At 43.1% G+C, this 21,064-nt stretch overlaps 1 protein-coding gene across 1 annotated transcript in view; it reads left to right on the top strand.

Moving 5' to 3' along the window:
- Nucleotides 1–6,308: 6,308 nt before the first annotated feature.
- The window catches only part of CDK14 (cyclin dependent kinase 14), a 317,000-nt gene continuing 302,244 nt past the window's right edge, over nucleotides 6,309–21,064 (top strand). The window contains 2 exon segments of the mRNA XM_055806228.1: nucleotides 6,309–6,964; nucleotides 13,050–13,081. Of these exon segments, the coding sequence (XP_055662203.1) occupies nucleotides 6,874–6,964; nucleotides 13,050–13,081 (123 nt within the window). The 5' untranslated portion in view covers nucleotides 6,309–6,873.

Below are 21,064 nucleotides of genomic sequence, written 5' to 3'. Positions count from 1 at the left end.
GCAGAGAGTAGCATGTGGGCTGAACTGTTTTTAACTGGCTTAGATGCTGATTTTGGGATAAAGCTGAGTGGAAAGAACCAGCAACATTTGAATACATTCCTGAAGTCCATCTAGATTTTCATGTTAATAAGGAAGATCTCCATTTTGACAAAGCAGCCTTTCATGTATAACCCTTGCAAATATTTTATATAATTTTTGAGGGAGAGTTTCTCTCTTCATGGGGAGGTAACATTCCCATTATGCTCTGTCCTCCAGATTTAAGCAGTCCGAAAAGGAACAGAGCGAGCTGTATAAATGGAGTCCATCCAATACGCTGCTTCTCTAATATGTCTGGTGTAAATGATAGTCATTGCAAATGACTAAATGAGATAAGAAATGGGGAAAAAAAATCCAAAAGCAACAAACAAAAAGTTGGAGATGTCTTACAAATAAAGTAGGGTTAATAATTCAAGCTTCTTTTCACAAGATGTCAGCATATGGGTTTATAACTTTACATGTAGTGCTTAAATGTTCACACTCAGAATCAACTGCAGTTGTACGCCTGTGTGTTTGCAAAATCCTGGGTTACCTGCAAGGGGCCCCTTGCCCATGAGACATTTCCCCTGGCTGTGTATGCTAAGTATTGTGTTTTCCCAGCCTGAGTCAGTTGGGCTTTGTATCCATAGAGGCACAGACCTTGGAGTTGTACAAATAGTGCTACAGTTCTGAAGATAGCCAAGGATTTTGCTGCAAAGAAAAGTTGTGATGTTACAGTAAACACCTTTCATTGAATATTTATGATAAAATGACAATTTATACATGCTTTTTGAATGCATGTAAGTGGATCAACCTCAGCTCTCCTGTTGTTTCATTTTGCATCATTTTCATCATGACAATATTTGTTGAACATTTCAGTGACTTCAAAACACTGAGATCTGATATCACAATGTCTAGGCCATTACATTTTAAATCCCATTTTCCATTTATAGACTTTTTATCAAGATGGCACAAGAAAATGAGCTCGTTAAAAGGTTTTTCCACTTATTTCACAGGAACAACATTCAGCATCAATGCTACGTTGCTAGGTAGCCAGGTGATCTTAAACTGGAAAGCATCTCAGCTCATAAATTCCTGCAAATCTAACATACATACACTTGCCCAGCAGAATTTCTGAGATTACAGAATTTATACAGTAGCATATATTGCAAAAGCTTTAGGTTTATAATCAATACTTACATTACTTTTTTCGTTTGAAGTATGTATGTTTCTGATACACTGTCATTCATGATGTTTTTTTCTCTCCGCTTTGTATCGTATCGTCAGTGTGGTTTCCCTCCATCTCTGTGTACTAGGTCTGGCTGGGATGGAGTTAATTCTCTTCATGGCAGCTCGTATGGTGCTGTGTTTTAGATCTGTGACCAAAACAATGCTGATAACGCACTAATGTTTTAGCTATTAGGGGCAGTGTTTGTACAACATCAAGGCCACCTCTGTTTCTCAGACAGCCCAACCAGATTGGTGGTGCACAAAAGGTTGGGAGGGGACACAGCCAGACAGATGACCCAAACCGTCCAAAGAGATACTCAATGCCACATAACAGCATGCTCAGCAAGACAACGGAGGGGAGCACAGTTTAGGTAGGTTAGCTGTCTTTTGCTCAGGAACAGGCTGGGCATCACTCTACCTGTGGGAGATGGTGAGTGATTGCCTTTCATCACTTGTTTATTGTTTTCTTGCTTCCACTTCTCCTTTGCTTATAAAATTATCAACCCTCAAGTTTTCTTGTGTTCGTTCTTTCTTTTCTATTCTGGGGGTGAGGAATGTGGGTGAGCAGCTGTACGGTGCCCAGCTGCCTACTGGTGTTAGCCCACAATTCTGTGTCACGGCCAAACCAGCAAGAGCTCATGCTTCCCTAGAAGTGAAAGTGTACTTGTATATGCCACGAGGAAGCTGCCTAACAGGGACAGCAACTGCAAGCATCAAAGTTAAAGATGCTGTGTTCCACCTGCAGCTATTTCACCCTGATGTCATGGTATAAAGTAAGAACAAAACAGAAAACAAGTGACGCCACACAGTAGTATGTGAAATAAGTGACCACGAGAGGGTACTGGAGATGTAAAACCACAGGTGGTTCAGCAGGTCACCCTTAACCAGCAGCTGGCTGGTTTTCCATGCTTTTCCCATGGTGACTTTGGAAGCATGTGTGTGAACTCTTTAACTCATGCCTTCCTACACCATGGAGCAGAGTCTGGCAGCAGCAGCCAGGCTGGGGAGGCAACACCTGAGCCTGTTTGCCCTCCATTCATCAGCAGAGATGCAGGGATATCAACAGGGAAATTTCCACAGGTTAATAAAAACTGGGATTTAATAACAATCACCAATAAGTCAATAAGTGATATGTCAGCTCTTGAGAGCTTTTGAGGGGAGCAAGTTATGATGTGGACATAGATTACATGGGTACTACTCTGTTATTTCTCAAGTTTAATTTTTGTCACTAATGCATTTTGCTAGTAGAGCTAAAAGGTCACGTCCCTAAGGGTATGGCACCGTTTGTGTTAGCAGAGCCTGGCTCTCTCTTTGGATAACAGTCATCTTGGATTATTACTAGAGGACAAGTGAAAGTGAGATTGCAGGGGGGGAGGGAAAGGAAGGGGTGTGTTATGTGGCTTTACATCCATCTTCATCACTGGAGGGTCACGAAAAGATTGCTGTGTTAACAAGCAACACAGCTCCCAGCACTCAGGTCCCAGACACTGTAGCAGAGAGAGATCTTTTCAAGGTGAGCAGACTGGCCTAACGAAGAATGTCTCCAGTCAGGGAGATTTATGAAGGTCTACCTCATACTGGCAGCAGAAAGCCTGGCAAGAATTGTGCTCTCCCTGGAGAGGTTACACTATTTTGTCCCCCCAGAGAGTCCTGCGGCTCTCCTTGGGCAAGCCACTCAGGCAAGGGCTTGCTTTGCCCACATAGCACTCCAGATCAATGGCATTAACTACCTTTTCCACAAACAGACACTGCTTGTTTATTTGCTGCTAAGGTTTCTGAAATTCAAACACTTGGCCCAGGAACCTAACTTAAGTACACTGCCTTTTAAGAGCCCCTAAGGAGAAATGTTAGGGGGGGGACACAAACACTGGGGTTTAGAGAGAGCTCAGACCACATAAAATCACTCTGTAAAATTAACAGCAAATGCCCTGAGATCTGGAAAGTGCACAGCTCTGCATTACACTCTGAGCCACCATCTGCACCATGCACGGCAAATTTATTTTTTGTCGTCTCATCTTACCCTGCAAGTAATGGATAGGGCAACCGTGGCTGCTGCATCTGCAGCAAGGAGACTGCTGGCACACCCTGTGCTCCAGGCCCAGGACTGCACTGCTTATAGCCTCAAACAATATGTTCTTTTACACAACAATGAACAAACTGCCAGCCCTGCTTGTCTTCCCTTCTTCAGAAATAACAAACCCAACCCATACCTTGGTGCAAAACATTTGAATGATGAGTCTTGCTGGCTCGCCTGATGCTTGGAGGCAAATGTTTCCTGTTGTCCAACTTGCAAGTGATATCTTGGCAAATACTTTTCCTGCACTTGGTAATCCTGAGATTTGCAGAGTGATTCAGCATGACTCAGTGGCAGAGGTCAGGATTTGTAGTGAATTCTTACCAAAGTCAGGCAAGGAGATGCTGGGGTTGTAAAGCAACTGCAAGCAGGTTTTTATTTAGGGTGTATCTGTGGGGAGCTGATGTAAGAAAGGATGCTGTAAATAAAGGGCCTGACTTTTTATAATCCAGATGCCCCATTAAATGCAAACATGCTTTAACTTGGTAGAGGCTTTTGGAAGAAGGCAGCAAACAGCAATATAATTTAGCATTTTTTTAATGTTATTTTTTTAATGCCACAAATTACAAGATAAACATAAAAACAGAGCTGAAAGCCTGCCCCTACAAGGAAGCGAAACATCATCATTAGAATAGCTGCTATCTCTGTGGTTTTCTAATTGTGCATTTCTGCTTTACTGGTTTCCTGAGATGGGTGATGGAAATAACAGAGAAGAAGAATAAGAACCACCAGCTTATGAGCTTGATCAAAGCTACAGAAGTGATTCCACATTCCTGAATTCAATGAATTTTCAACACTAGTGCCCTTGGAAACAGAAGAGGTTTGGGTGGGGGAGAGAACAAAGGACTTTAATAGAAGTATTTCTGGCAAGTCAAGACCACTGAGGGAAGAATAACAAATTGCAGTGTGCAGTTTGAGGATCTGTGCACAGCTTCAAGCTCGTCCTTTCTCTGGTGGAGAAAGTCTGCGTAACATCTCTGCCGATGAACTACAATTTTCAGAAGAAAAGGCCTGGGTTTCTCTCACCGGCACTGCACTGATGTCTAATTTAGGCAATATTTTCATTGATTTAAAAGATCCTGGCATATGCTTTCAGCTCCCAAGCAGCTGCAAAGCCAGATGCTTGTCAGAAATTCTAGGTTGCCTTCTGTCAAAGAAGCTGTGGTAGCCTGGCAGAAGCTTGTCCTCCACAAGTGATAAAGTCAGTTTACCTAGAAATAGGGGGAAAATATGGGAATATTGTTCCAGATTCACTAAGTGCTAGCATCTAGACTAATTCACTAGGTCAGACAGCATCTATTAGGTAAGCATGGCTAATTATAGGTTCCTCAGAAGCTCTCAGAAATTATATCCCTAACTGCTGAAAGCAAGCCGCAGACTGAATTATAGTGGTATTGGTACAAGTCTTAGCTGGGCAGCAGGGCTGCTCAGCGAGAATAGCATGCCTGGAAAGTGCAAAGGGCTCAAATGCTTAACTCAGTTTCAGCTCTTGGACCAGAATATTTTATTTGTGATGATGCCATTTTCTTCTCCACCGAGACCAGGAATATTCACCAACAGTAGCATCAGATTTAAACAAAGATTCAACTATCACTGTTACTAAGGACTTAAATGTCATTTTTTGCAGTGACTGAATTAAAGATCCTTACGTGCTTGTGCCCTCCCTCCCTTTCTTTCTAGCCCCCTTGTTCATTTCTTCCTCATTGTTTATTTCTTCTCTTTTTCCCTGCATTGCTGTCTGCAACATACCAGTTCCCACCCTTTCTCAATTTCCTTCCAAAATATGACATAGCCAACACTAAAAATGGCATTTTAGCTCCTATTTCAAGGATACTAACAGGGTCAACAGGATTCAGACTTCTAAAAGCCTTTTTATCAAACTGTCTGTAGATGCAGGCATTGTGCATAAGCCGTTCTACAAGCGTTACTGTACTGCTACATGGTAGGACAACTCCCTATTATCTCGTATGCCACAAGAGACACACGTATAAGCACATGTAATAGATTACAGTAGGTAATAGCTAGATTTCCACCTTGATCTGCTACGTGCTTGCCACCCTTTCTGCACTGTAAAAGGAAGGTCCAATCCCAGAGCTTAGAGTTGCAGATGGCTTGAACCCAACTCACCTAAACATTTGTCTAGACAAACGTGCTTCTAAAATTGAGCTAACAGCTCTTAGCTTGGACACTGTCTAATCCCCGCAAATTGCATTAGCTAGCCTCATTAAATCCCAAGTTCATTTTAACCAGATAACATGCGTTAAAATACAATTTGCACCATTCAAACCTAGGCTTTAAAACGTGTTACCTAACATGTGTTGCTCTTGAAAAGTACCTACTTTATATTTTGGACCAGACACGGCCATCCATCTCGATGGGTTAAACTGATTTATTTTTCAATAATGTTGGTTCAATTGAGTTAACAGGATCAAAAGCTCCCAACACGCATTAAGTTGCAGGCTAACTCGAGGGCACACTCCCCGGCCGCGCTTCGAGACCCCGGCGGGGAGGCGCCCCCGCTGCGGCTCGCGGTGCCGGGCGCGCACCGAGGGCAGGGCGCGCTGCCCCCCTCCCGCCGGGCACCGACCGCCCCCCGGGCCGGGCCCGCGGCGCGCCCCCGCCGCCGCCGGCCTGTAAAAGCCGCGCTCCAAGGAGAGCGGGGGCCTCCGCCCGACCGGCAGCGGACCCTGGCCGGCCCCCCGGCGTGCCGCAAACCGGCGGGGACGCTGGCCCCTGCCGGCTCGGGGCGCTAGGCAGCGCACCCCCGGGTGGCCGGGGCGCGATAGCTGGCGGCGCCGGCACCGCTGGGCGGGCAGGGTGTGTGCGCTCCCCCGCCAGACTACAGCTGCCCCCGTGCCAGCGGCTCCCTCGGCTCGGGACGCGCCCGCAGACAGCCGCGTCCCCCGGCCCGGTCCCAGCTCTCCCCGCCTTCCCCCTCACGCCGCCGCCGCTTCCTCTCCCGCCCGCCTCACCCCGGCAATCGCCCGTCCCGCCGCGCGGGGAAGGGCGGGGCGGCGCGGGCGCGAGCTGCGGCGCGGGGCGGGCGGGCGGGGCCGCCCCTGGTGCTGCGGGTGGCGGGGCCCGGCTCAGCCGCCGGCCAGCACGGGCAGGGCCCGCCGCCTCCCCCCGGCCGCGGCGCGGGGCTCCCGGCCCTCCCAGGCTCCGCCTCCTCCTTTCTCTCAGCGCTCCCTCCCTCTCTCCCTCCGCCGGTGCCCGCAGCCCCGCGCCGGACCTTCCTTTCACTCCTCCATCTCTCCTCAGCGCTGCCCTTCCTCCCGTGCGCTCCCCGCCGCGCCTGGCTTTGCCGGGGCACTCCAGGGCCGGGGGGGGGGGGGGGGGGGGGGCGGGCGGCGGGACGGGAGCTATGAGCCGGGCGGGGGCGGCGGAGAGCCGGGCAGCAGCAGCCGCGGCGGCGTAGGGCTCGTTACCGGGCGGGAGCGGGGCTGTCCCGCTGCGCCCGGCGGCTCTCCGGGGCGAAGGGGGAGCCCCGGAGCCGGAGCGGCGGCCGTCTGCCCCGGAGCCGGGGGAGCGGGGGCGGCGGCTGGCCGCCCCCCATGTGTGACATGATCGACTCGCAGTCCGCCGAGAAGATCAGCAGGATGAAAAAGTTGCGGAGAACTTTATCGGAGAGCTTCGGCCGAATAGGTGAGTCCCGCAGGCGGGTCCCGGCGGCGCTGCCCACCGCCCGGGGGGTCCCGGCGGGGCGGGGGCCGGCGCGGCTGCCTGCGCGGCGGCGGGGCCGGGGGGGTGGGCGCCGCAGGGCTGGAAACACCCGCGCCGCCGCCGGCCCCGAAAAGCGTTTCTTGGGAAGAAAGCTCGGGAAAATAACAGCCCTTTCCCGGCAGTGCGTGTGAAGCCCCGGCAGTACGGGTCTGCGATGGAGTTAGCCCAAAATAGGGTAAAAAAAACAAACTGCAGACGAGAGTTGGCCAGCGTGCCTCCGCTGCTGAAGAGAAACCTTGGCAAAAAGCATATGGTTATTTTCGTTTTGTGTCAGGTCTGGTAATTTATTTTTTTGGTGCGGCTGCACGTTGGTTTTGAGTTGAGGCATGAGATGCTGGAGCGGATTACGGCGGCCGAGTGATTTAGGAGGCCAGACAAAAGAAGTCTGCCTGTCATCTGCTGCGAAGTCTTGCCGTTCTTTCACTGGCATAAAGCATCCCGAGGGAGCGTCACCAGAACGCCGCTGCCGAGCGCGTTATCTCCCGGTATCGCTGTGGCGCGTTTGGTTTTGACACCAGTTTATTTTGCAGTCGAGTTAGTTACTGAGAACAATGCCACAGAGTTCTGGTCTGCTCGCACTGGTGTTTCTCTTGGTCTGTGGCGTGCTAGGGTGCTTAATTCGCAGTTTAAGACGTTAGTTCCCACTGACAGCATCAACATGCTGCTGAGCAAGGAGACAAGGCACCTTGGAGGAGCTGTGAGGTGTCCCCAGGCTGGCTGGGCAGAGCAGCCTGAGGTGGTGCCGGGCAGCCGCTGGGATGGACGGGTGGACACAGCAGCACTTGTCCTTGCAGACCCTCTGTAAGGGCCTTTCCACAGCCCTTACCCACTGGTTGTCCCACTGGGACATTTTTCCTTGTAGTCGGTCTGGTTGGCAGATGAGGGTCAACTTTCAGAGCTGCTTTGTCCCAGTGGGAGCATGTGAAGTGCCTGCACTGTAGCCATGAGCTGTGGCGTTTGGTTCTCCCTCCACTGCCCTACACAGGAGGCGCATTGAAGTATGTGGGCATTATAATTTTTCATGTGTTGTGTATGTATTCAGTGTATTACCTTTAGCTTTTAAGGACTGCAAACTTCAGATGTAGGATAGCATTTGAAATCAGGTATCTCTTACACCTTACTACAAGATGAAAAAGCTCATTCATATTTGTAAACCAGTTTCAAGGGTAAATGCCAAGTTTCAACTGTGAAATGAATGTCAAGTCATAGTTATAAATCTCTCTGTCCCCATATGAAAATAGCTTTCACCTATCATCAGTCTTAAACTGCATTTAACTTTCTTTGATTAGAAGAAAAAATAAAGCAGTCAGGTGTTCAGTCTGTCACGTGTCTTTGTATGTGTGAAGGTAGACACAGAGAGACACTCTTACATGGAACTGTGGAAAGCTTTTCCTAATGGTGGAAGTCATTAACAAAGAAAGTATTTTGAATGAGGATGCTGCTTTGTTGTAACAGTGACAGTCCCATTAATGCATTGTAGGGAGCAGAGTCCCTCTGGCTGGTAATTTCTGCATGTTTTAGGTGGCTCTGTTGGGTGATCATCGCTTCTTGTCATTTTTTTCACAAATTAAACAACTTCTGAGTTTCCTTGGGAGCTTTGGCCTGAATTTAGGTGCAAGGATTGTTACATATTCCATCTCCTCCAGTTCTTTGTGCATGTGTACAGAAGTGTAGGAGTGTGGTCAGGTGCCTGGTTTGTTTGTGTGTGGTGGTGGTTTTGTGACTAAAACTCAGCTGCTACCAGCAAGACTGTTCAATCTTCAGATGCTCTAATATTTTGACTGTCATTCTGGTAACTGCACTTTGCTCAAAACCCCCTAATTTATCAGTGTGAGGTTTGAACATAGTCCGCTCCCTGATACCAGAGCCACAGATAAGCCCAAGCAAAGCCAGAAACTCTTAAGTTGCATACCAGGAAATCCTCAGTTGAAACACATGCTGTACTTTTATATTGAAATGAAGGAGAGAAAACAAAACCTCATTGGAAGTCGTCTTTCTGGGTATTTGTCACATTGGTTTTAAAGCTGGTTTTGGAAGAGCTGGTTCCTTGGCGAGATTAGCAAATTACTAATTTAATATGTATCGAATATGGAATTTTGTCTGTTGTCTGGTCCGTTGTGATTTATTATAAATGATGATGATCTTTCAGCTTTTCCTGTTCTGCTTCAATTTATGTGTTTACATAGGTTTAAGTACACAATGTAGCATTATATGGATAAATATATAAATGATACAAGAGTGACATGGTGTTTGTGGCAAATGATTAGTGAGTCAAACCTTGAACTGCTACAGTCAGGAACATCTAATGGTCGTTCTTGAAATGGTAAGGCACTGCTAGGCTTCCCTGCGGTGTTGGTGGTGCCCCAGCTGCCAAATACAATTTTTCCAATACTACAAGACCCTTCATTTTGATAGCAAAGTTTATATTAGCCTGTTATATAAAAACAATGAAAATGTATCCTAATTGTCCCTGGCAGTGGTGGTGTGGTTTTTTTGGTTGGTGGTTTTTTTTTTTTTTTTTTTTTTTTTCCCTAGGGCTTGCAGCTAAACTACCTTCAAGGCCCCACAAAGTAATCCTCTCCATTTCAGATGCTATATCAGCAATGAATGTATAAGGTGATTTATTTTTTTTACAGTGTGACACAGTATGTTAAGTAATGTTTGAAGCTATTTCCTCAGCATCTTTAGCTAAAACCAGCTTAGTTAACCCTGGGACACAGCAAAGGGCCAAAAGGTACCAATGGCAGCCTCAGGTAGACTTGGCACACTTTCTTAACCATGAATGGATGCTTGCTAGACACTGGCTTTCCAGTGACTGTCAGAGGGTGTTAAAGGCCTGGTTCATCCTTCAAAATTTCGATCTGTTCCTTAAGTGTTACGAGTACCTACTGCTGAGAATGTTTATTTTGCTGAGCTGAAAAATGTGCTGTGTGAAATTGTCCATCTCTGAGCCTTCATCCTGAGCATTTGCTTTGTGCTGTGTGCAAGTCTGGTAAAGGGTGATATGGCGCTGTGGTGTCTTAGAGGAAATGCATATGGCCTGTGGTGCTCAGTTGAAGTTTATATTCTAAAATAGACAGAATGGCTTTTGACTGCAGAAATCACATGCTTACATTTCTAGAAAAATGAGCTATCTTTTCAGCTAAGGCACCCTTTCTCATGGCAGAAGTTTTCTGGTGTTTCAAGGGGTGTTCCTCTTAAATTTTAACTGTTCTTAAAGAACTTACATTACTAAGATTCTGAAAAATTTACAGAACTTATTAACAGATCTCTGGGAGTCTGTCCATTTTTATACAAACATCCAAATTACTTTAAAAATTCTGATTTCCTTGTTTACATACTGTGTTGTCCTCGTATAAATGAACACATCATATTGTATGTTAACCAACTTTCAGAGATTCAGTTGGCTCACTGTTTATTTTAGCATTTAAACCTTTAGAAGGATTGGTTCTTAGTTTTATGTTTGATAATTATGTAATTACAATTAACAATGAGTAATTTTATAAAATTATCATAATCTTTTAGTTACGTAAAGAGTTCTTGGCTATGCGTTTGTTGAGGTTCATATTGCAGCAAAATCATATTTGAGATCTCTTCAGCTCAGCCATTTAACTTCTGTTTTCTTATGCAAACTCTTTAGTCAAAAACTAACACCAGGGTAGAAAGGAAGGAAGAAAGAGAGGAAGAGAGAGAGAGAAAACATTACAGAGTTTACTCACAGTGCACTGAAAGGAGTCTGTGGCTGTCTGAGCATCCCTGGGCTTTGTTACTAACTCCTCACTAATACAAAGGTTATCTCCACTAATCTCCTCTAATATACTCTAAATAGCTCACATACCTGAGATAATGAGAAATTCATTTGTAAACGGTTTATTTTTTTTTTAATTCAGCAAAGCTTTTTTTAAGGGTTTAGAAAGAAGAGGATTGCATTGATGGGAAAACACCATTTCTAATGTAATTTGTTGTATAAAATACGCCGGTTCCATGATTTCTTTTGAAGATCCTATGTATTAAATTGGTTGAGATTGAAATTACTATTAAGCAGAATCTGATTAAATGAGTGGCCAGAGCTCTCATGTTCTTATTTTTTGAGATTCTTAAAAAACCTCTTAGTCAAAGATAGAAGTTAAAGGCAAGCCAAAAATTCGCAGTGGATCACAGATTCCCATTTCTTGTTTTTTTTATTACATTGTGAAATTTGTTTGGGTTGTCTGGCTGTTCTTGGAATGTGTTGGTTATGTGAAAATCCTCTGATTTGGTAAGAGAGAAGAGCTTGTCACATGACCTAGGTGTGTCATATACTGATGTATAGCTTGTAGGTCATTGTGACCTGAAAGGTATATGATAAGAAGTGTGTTCTTAGAAAGTATTCCACAGGTTGGGTTTTTCCCTTCCTTTTTTCGCCACCCCCACTCTCAAATGTCCTGACTCACACTTCTGGGTACTTGGGACTGGCAGTCTGAAAATGTTTGGTCTGGCTCTCAAAACCATAAAAGAGCATTTTGTGATTAAAAATGTATAATGTGTGCCTCAAATCTCCTCAGCAAAATACCAGGGTTTTGTTTGGGGTTTTTTTTGTTTTGTTACTGAGTTTGAAATCTAGACGAGTGACTGTAAAACAGTAATCTTCAAAGATCTGAGGGAAGAGATGTTTCATGTCCCAAAGAAACGGGAATTTGAAAGTAAAGGAAAGTTGGACCATCCCTCCTTTTCTGTACAAGAACTGGGATTTATGTGCCTTAGTGGCAGAGGTTGTGGAGCTGCAGCATGTTTTGCAGAGGTGTCCTGCATCTGTTAAGCCTCTTATACAGCTTCTACTTTTGTTTGTTTGTTTTGTGGTTGGGTTTGTTTTTTTTTTTTTAAGCTGGTAATGCTGTTGCTTCTGAAGACAGGTGGTTTAGAAACTATTAGCGATTTGAAGATGGAAGGAGCACCCAGAAGAGCAAAAAACCTACTGGAGTCTAGATCCTTAACTGTGCTAGGCGCTGAAGTATTTCTCTCCTGCAGAAATAAATGTATTTTAAGTGTAAGAACCAATATTCTGCTTACATGATGAAGAGGGAGCCTTCTGGGGCAGCACTGTGCGCTGTAAGGTCATTCAGATGACCTTCCTCAGATTGCTAACCTTCATGATTTAAACTGAAAAGAAATAGTGCAGTCGTCAATGCAATGGTTTGTCTTGCTTTAGCACTTCAAGAGAAGTAAACGAAGAGAACTTTCAGGTCTCTTTCAGGTCTCGACATGCGGTTCGCAATTCTGTGGTTGGTCTGGTTGTGGTGTACAGAGGAAAGGAACCAGTCTTGTACCTTCACACTGACACAGTTCAATGGACGTTTGGAGAAATGATTTTTCTTTACATTTCAATAAAGAAACCCAGTATGCTAAAGGAAAAATTTTCATCAGCTTAATCTTTGCTACAACTTCAGAACTATTCATGTCTTCATTTTCTTGCTTTTCCAGTTCACCTGATTTCTGCACTGTTTTCCTTTTCCTTGTTTGATGATTAGTTGCTAGTTAACAGTGTAGAAAGACAGGAATCTTTTCTGCTTTAGTGTAAGTCATATTGTAAAAAAATAGAAAAAAAAGAAAAAAATAGAAAAAAGCATGTCACGATGCATGCTATTTCATAAAGTTTTAGTACTTAACAAACTGAATTCATGGTTAGGTGTTTATTATACTTTTCCTTTTTGACGTTGTCAGGCTTTCCATAAAGTGTTTTCACGCTCACTAGAAATTGAAAAAAAACACCTTGCTTTACTTTCTTTAACCTGAGAGGATAATATTTCTCATAAATATGTAAATTTACTTTCTTGGAAACATGCTGTGCAGCCCTATATTCCATTTACAGATTCAAATTTTGAGTATAAAATTGTTATTCATGCCAGCCTGTTCTTTCCTATTATAACAGGAAAATGCTGCTCTGTTTTTCTGTTTTCGGGTGTTAGTTACTTTGTGCTCATTGAAATGCAGTACAGATGACAATTTCTTTTTTCCTTTTATTTTAAAGCCTTGAAGAAAGAAGATAGCAGCTTTGATGAGGTAGGTTAAATATTTTGTACCTTTCATAGTCTAGGTATGCCTTTGTATTTCTCACTAGTGCTAAAAGAAACCCATAGATAGTAGTGTTACAATGTGCGTATGTGTTAATACATGCATATTGCTCGAACATATTTTCATTTTCCAAATAACTACCAGATGAATTTGTTAGTTGAAGGCTGTGAATGGAATGCTTGGGTTTTTTTGGAATATAATAAAACTGAATGTTGTATGAAAAGTGGTCTTTTAAAAATGTTCCATGTGGAGAAATGGTGCACGCAGAGGAAATACTTTACAGAACTTTACCCACGGTAATTCTTATAATTGTAGGCCTGTACTGTAACAGACAGTGAAAAAAACATCACTCTTGAGAGAGCACCTTATGTAAAGTGCTGCTGCATTGGCTTCTTGCTGAATATGTCAACTGAGAGAGATGCTTCTTGTGAAATAAAAAAAAAAAAGCCCAACACCACAAAACCATCAGCTAGCTGTATTGGTAAAACTGATACTTGATGATTCGGTGTAATCAGTTTGGGGTCCTGACCTGTCTGTGATATACGTGTGTTAATTTGTAAAATATGCTGCTTGTGACTTGTGCTTGCTTTTACTTACAACAGGCTTTGAGAGATCGAGGTCACCAGGAGTTGTCCTGCAGAGCAAGTTTATGCAGGAAGAGGTGTAGGTCTTGGTGTGATGACTTGTTATATTGTAGTCAATGCTTGCCTTTTGTAGTTCCCTCTGCCACCATAGCTGGAAGCAAATGGTGGTATTTTCATGTGTTGATGTTACACTTCTTGTGTTTCTGTGTTTTCTTCTTCATTGCATGCTGTAAGCTTAAATTCTTGGCTGATTACAGTGAGATAGCTGCTGTGTAATGCCAGATTCTAGAATAAATTAATGATGATGTAATGTCCTTGATTCTGGATCAAATCAGACTTCATCTCTTTCTAAACAGATTGCACTGAGTTTTACACCCCTCTGCTCAAATTCAGTAATAACAATATAAATGGTTTATGCTTTTTTGATGTGTGTTGCAGAGAGCTGTAACTTGGCTCGATCCCTTTCAGACCTGGAGTGAAGGTCCTGGGGTCAGACTCTGTTTTCAGGAACTCTTGTTGGATCACACAGTGGTCCCAGCTATTGCATTTTTCTTTAACACCCTGGAGGAAAGCGAGTCCTCCATAAAAGTTACACCTGTGTAGATATGTGGTCGGTAGACTCTGAATCCTTGTTTTACAAATCTGGTCTATTTTTATCCAGTACTTTCTTCTGAAGGCTACAGTAATGTATCAGTGCTATAACCTATCCATTAAGTACCTTGTATTAAATTTGATATAGAATTTGAAAGGCTCTATTAAAAAATGTTATCGTATGAAGATGGCATTTTTTCTGTCCCCTTCTTTTCCTCAGGATTTTTTATATATAGTTTGCATGCATTTTCTTTAAATTTGGCTTTCTGTTTGAACAAGAGACAGCTTGAGCAAATTTTTTTTAAATTCAGGGAATTTGGGGAGAAAAAATATTTTTCAAGTATGTTTTTATTGAAATCTGACAGATCGTTGGTGTGAGCTACTGCAGAGGCAATAAGAGAAGGCCAGTGGGAAGGGTACCCAAAAGAGTTTTCTTGCATCTCCTGTAAATAGGGAAGAGTTTGATGTGACATTGAAATCAATCAGTTCCATAGTTTTAGGTGATATTTCCTATAAGAAAGAAAAGTAGGCTGAGATTTTGTTTTCCTTGTTATATCTTCAAATTCAGCACAACAGTTCTTGATGATTATGTAGCCTAAAGTGTGAATCAGAGAATGGGCTGTACTGCATATCACATAATTCCTTTCTTTTCAAACATCGTTCAAATTGGAAGATAAAACAGTCTTCAGTAACAGTAGTGTACCTGATTATAATGACACATACCTCTAAGTGAGCCAGTATCTGCAAGCAGAGGAGTGGCCGCATTTGTTGGTCTTAGAAGGCTGTCCTGAAAAACACGACTAAGACAAGACCATGATATGAAAGGAGAGCAGTCTAGCCTTCTGGCTAGCGTATGTAGTATTGATGTACCAGAGATGCAGTTATGAAGAGAGCTATAATGACAATAGGTGGGAATGTCAGGTGGGAAGGAGAGAGAGGAGGTAGCTAGCTGTCCAAGCATTGTTTTACTTAAACCTTGTAGGTCTTCTACTGCAAAAAATTATACAGGCAACTATTGAAACAGAAATTGCATCTAACAAGCATCATCATCTCCCTATACAGTTAGTGAAAAGATACCCTTTCTCCTTTCATGGTGCTGAAGGATGCTGTGTGTCTCTTCCCAATGTGTTTCCCCTTTTCTGGAGGGAGGTTGGCCTGTGAAGCGGAACTTGAACAAGCAGTAATGAACTTGCAGGGAAGGACTTTGCATACCCGACAGCTTGGCAAAGGAGGGCTCATGTTTTAGCCTTTCAAGAGTGGCCAGAACACCAGTAGCAGAAGATGGCCAGCAGGGATCTGAAATTTCTGAGGGGGGAGATAAAGTGGGATGAAGAGGAAGATGACCCTTCTAAAGCTGCAAGGTTTGGGTTTGCAGCTGAGTCAGTTGTCAGGTTAACCTGCACATCATAGGCACTACCTGAGGTACTTGATTGTCCCTCAGGAATTGAGATGGGAGAAAACAGTTGTTCAGTGGAGCTTATTCTACCTGCTTTAACTTGCACACAGTGGCTCAGAAGTGTACAACACTGCAGGATGTGATCTTTGTGTTGAAGAGAAGCTACTATAAACTGAGATATCAAACACGACGGGGAAGTGTATCGTGTAATTAATTGTTTTCTGCAGGTTGAAATTAATCCCTCCAGTAAATTAGGACAAAACAATCGTGAACAGTGAAAAGTGTGAAGAAATTGCATGTCAGAAAATACTTTTAGATGTTTGAGAAGTGTTTCAGGGATCTTGGTGGTAAATTTAGTCCTGCCTATAAGATCAGAGTACAACAATAGTGTAAAGGAGTTAAGAGTAGGATTTGTCACTTTTTTGGTACCTGCTGTAGTGTTGCTTTGATTAAATTTTGAGTGAAAAAACTCTTTTCTGTAGGTGCTGCTGGCCTTTACTTCAGTTCATGAGAACACTTGAATTAATCTATTTAAATCCACTGGTAGCCTGTTTACCTTCCTAAGATCTTATGACATCTTCCAGAGACTCCATGTGAATAATGGAATAGGATACAGACCACTTCTTGTATAGTCTCTTCCCCCCCCCCCCCCCCCCCCCCTTTGTTTTTTTTAATGTAGCCTTTTTCTTTTTGCCATACTAGTCACATTGTGGGAACTGGAACATGGGGCTGCTCCAGTACCTACTGAAATCAGTGGGAAGATTCTGAATGTTTTCAATGGCTTGTGGATTGGTTTCTTCTATCACGAACTATCATGACTGAGGGCGGGGGACAGGCAGGCTGTTCTTGCCAGTTTTCAAAGTTAGCGTGAGTGGGAGACAGTAAGGCATTTTCTCCTCTCTGTGTGTGTGTGTTTGAGAAAAAAAGTTGTCCTCCAGTTGCCCTCCACAAGGCCACCTAAATTTTACTTTCTGAGTGTGGCTTCTGGTGTGGAAAGCATGTTTCCTTCTTTTAGGAAAAGCACTGATTATCTACCCTGGATATCAAGGTAGAGGATAAACACATCTGAGGAGCAGCAGTACCTGCAAAATGCAGTCTATAAACAAACTTTTGGCGCTTGAGTGAACATTTTATTAGTGCTCTAGTAGTTTGTCAAAGTTAGATTAACAACTTCCAGCTATGTGGGATTGCTTTGATGTCTTTGGGCAGTTAGTATAACAAGTGTCCACTCTGTCTTATAATGATGGAACAGTTTTCTTTTTCACTCAGATGTGATCAAGGCCAATAACTTGTGGCTGAATTGCAGCATATTTGTTGGAATGACAGCCAGCGTTGATGCTGTGACTAACCCTGTTGGAAGGCTGGTAGCCCGTTCCTTTGGATAGCTGCTTGCTGTTACGATTTATTTCTAAATTATTGTCAGTCTCGAGCTGTTGGTTCTTGTTCTTCTGTTGTTAGTGGTTTCTCTAAGCACTTAAATAGTGGTTTAAGACCTTCAGCCATATGTATGCATACTAGATAAATTAATATCAATGTCATAATGAAATCAAATAATCCCAAGACTCAATCAATATGAATGGCTGTGATTATTGCTTATTATGTTGTGAGTTTTATTGCTGTTGTGTAGCTGTATTTTAGTGTTCATTTTGCCCAATATCAAGAGCATCTTCTTCTTAAGGCCACCTTCCTTTAGAAATTAGGATACTGTGATTGTGCTCGCTGTGTACGTAATACTGTCTGATTCCATCCAGTAACTTTGAAGCTGGCTGACGCTAGATGCCTAGATGCTTGGTGAAAAAGCATGTGAGCTGGCTGAGGGACAGAGATAAGATCTCCTCTAATGGAAAAGCTGGAATGCAAGTTCTTGTGAACATAGGAGAATCTGTTTGGAGGTGTTACGAATACTCTGACCTCAGCAAAATCCTTAATGCCCATCTAGTCCTTACTATGTTTAGAGTCTCCAGCTCCGAGGAAGCCAAATTTCATTTATTTAACTCATGAAACAACATCCGTATGTTTGAAGTGGAAGCGTGTGAAAAGGGAGGGAGTTTTGCCAAGTTGATTCTGTAGCGTGCTTGCTCTCATAGTCTGCCTCTCTCAAACCTCCCCAGACAAAAAGGCTACTTCCTCTGTGGATGCTGCCATGAAAAATGTCTTGATTTAAAGGATACCACTCTCTGAACCAGAACTCTTGTATAGAGAATATTTGTATTTGAGAAGTTAAAGGGAGAGGTGCAGCTGGAAAAAAAGTAGAGCTCTATAAAGAATGAACAAGAGGAATTTGAATGCCATAATGCAGGAGGCACATAATATGCTAAATGACATTTGTGCATTTTTAAAAAGTTTTATTTATGGTAAATAGCTTGAGAGAGAAGTGCATGTAGCAAGTATAGATATGGAACTATAACTTTACGTTCTCCTGCAGGGTTATGGGAGATGGCGGAGAGAGAGAAATCTAGCCCTTTTGAAACCCAGTGTCACTTTTTGTAGGATCTTGGAATACACATTGATTATTTCACTCCTGGGAGACTTAAAAGGTGGAGTTGGTGAGTGACAGACTTAGGAAGATCCTGTGATACAAATGATTTTGGATGCAGTATTTCTTTATTAATCTAGATACAGTAAAATTGTTACAAGCCATGGCTGAGCTGTCTGCTTCCTGGTGACTTTGTTTATATTTAGGAGGCAAGAGACTGGTGACTACTGAACTGCTTTATGTTGTGATGGAGAGTTTCCAGAGAAGTGGTTATGGGTAATGATTATAAATGGCCTGAGTAACGTTAGGGTGGGGGTATTGCCAGTGCTGAGAATGTGGATTTAGCTTAGGGTATATGATGAATTTGATGCAGTTCTCCCCTGCTTAATGCTGGGACATGCAGATGGTGTGTGGTTATCAGTTGTGATGTGTGACTGAAGGCTGATAGGGGAGAGATGTAGGAAGTAACACTAGAAAAATAAAACCCCCTAAAACTGGATTTGGAAAACAAGCATAGATGTATAGTTGCCAAAGCAATTTTTAAATAATAGCAGAGAAGTTGGTCAGAAATCGTCATCTGGTGGTTTAAGGTACTTCGCCAAATGTGTACAAAGGTGGCTCAAGTGTCTTGAGAAATGGGTCCATTCAGCCATATGCCACAAAGCAAATGAGAGGAAACATAAATCCAGGCACAGGATAACAACTTGGTATTGGAAGTTACTGCTTGTGAAGTACTACTTGAGACATGACACAGGCAGATTTTTTTGGGGGAAAGAGGGAGGTAAAAGATTAATAATGTAATCTGATGCCTGCTGTGGGAGGCCCATCTTCTTTATGCAGTTTTTGGATTCACAAGGAGATTTCCCAGGAGCTGGTTTGGTGGGTTTGTGTTCCTATGTCTCCTTAACTCCGTTTCTTCATCCCTCCAGAACTGTTCAGTTACACTACTGAGGATCTGGTGTTGGTCCAGTGGTTCCCTAGCAGCAGACGGCTTAGATGTCAGCTTGGCCAACAGATTTACTTGTCTCTGCTGCCATGTGCCATGTCTTTGAGGCCATTCCAACAAACTATGAATCTGGATTGTGTTGCTAGTTCGTAGGACTGTTGTATGATGGTAGTGCATGTGCATTTGTGGCAAAACAGTCTTAGAACTTAAGGTCTTATAAAGCCATTCTCAGCTGCTTAAAGGGAATAACTGTCTCCTCTGGTTGAGGACTGATAATATTAGCAAATGTGCTTCGTGTGAGTCTGAGAACAAAGAACGTGGATGGAAGAGAGCAAATACTGCCATTCTGCTGGGCTGTGGCAGCTTCTTACTGGACCAGCTGTAAGACAGATGTGCCCTTCATTGGTCTGTGAAAATGCTGGTTTGTGAAGGTTTTTGTGGCTTAAAAAATCGCCAACCCATGGATAGCCTCACTTCATTTCTCAGAGAATTACCAATATTTATATGGTGGCTAGGGATTCCTGTCACTTCCCTGTTCTGTTGCATGTGGAAGAAGGTCAGGTTCTGGAAGATGTGAGGTGCTTCAGAACCAGGTCTAGGTGACCACATAAGTAAATGGGAAGTGTCAGGAAAGCTACCAAGAAAAACTGGCTGTGGAATGGCTGCTCTGTTGTGTCCAGTTTCAAGGCTTTGAAGCAAAATCTGAGACTGTGGAAGGTTTTGATATTTACTTGGCAGTGACTTTTTACTCATTCAGAACAGGAGTTGTTCGTAATGTTGGGGGATAAACGTGGGCTTTAGGAGACCAAAATTTGAGGACCTTCCTGTTTTGAGTGGGGAAGATTTTTAATCTTGGAGCATCCCTCAAACCTGTTAAGTGGCAGTGGTCTGACTTTTTGCCAGCCATTGATGTGCATTCTTCCTGGCATGTTTGGTGACAGTGCGGCCATTTACCTTTCAGAAAGTGTGTATTATTTTCACGAGATAAGAAAAATGGTTGTCAGCTGTGAAACTGCTTACTCTTCTGCCTTCTTTTCTGTAGACACCGGATGGAAGAAGGGCTTGTGTTACTAGTTAATGTGTATGTGTCCTTTGCTTAATTTTCCTTTGAAAATGGATGGAACAAAGGAGCAGAACTTGGTCTGAATCCATGTCCACAGCAGTGCCTTGTGGCAGTCCAGCCAAACCACTGACATATAAAGAGCTCTGTTCTGATCTGCAGGCAAGTGTTTTAGCTATTGGAGAAGCATTGCAAAATGAAGATGAATTTCTAGGCCTGCTGCTCTTACTTGTGCATGCCTTTTTTTGTGTTGGATGTTTCTGTTGATCTGATGAGGGGATATATGCGTACAGAGATGTGGAGTCTGAATGTAAGCTGTTTTTATCTTGATGAAGTATGCTTATGTGTAAATCCCGGTGTTTGTTTTCTTGGGATATATGGGGTATAGTAATTTATTGGTAGATTAAATAGAGTAACAAAACACAGTACATTACTACGGCATCAGTAGCTTCTTGTGCTCAGTCTTGCTGGGCAACCTCCCAGTTGTGAGGCAAGAAATAATCATGTGGCTTCCTTGATAGATCTGTGTCTTTCATCTTTGTACATAGACTTTATTGCTTTTTTTTCCCCTTTCTTCCAAGCCACACCAGTAACAGACATATGACTATATTTAAATCTTCTTCTCATGAAATGATCTAAATGAAAATTATTTGTCTAGTTTTTAGCCTTCCTAAGAAATTCTGCATGTATGATGTCTCATCTGCTGTGTGTCACAATATCACTGACAACCATATATTTGCAAGATCCCATCCACAGTTATCAGGGTTCTGAGTCAATTGACATCTCTTGCTATTTATTTGGAAGGGATAAGAAAAGGAGATTGCTGGCTATGACTGGTTTATTTAAACAAAATTGATTTTATGTGCACAAAACAATGTCATTTTGATGATATTAAGGCCTAAAGAAATTGTCATTGCC

The sequence above is a fragment of the Falco peregrinus genome, chromosome 5 (genome assembly GCF_023634155.1).
Source record: "Falco peregrinus isolate bFalPer1 chromosome 5, bFalPer1.pri, whole genome shotgun sequence".
Taxonomy (NCBI): Eukaryota; Metazoa; Chordata; class Aves; order Falconiformes; family Falconidae; genus Falco; species Falco peregrinus.
Note: the sequence above shows the minus strand (reverse complement) of the source record. Positions and strands in the feature narration are given on the sequence as shown.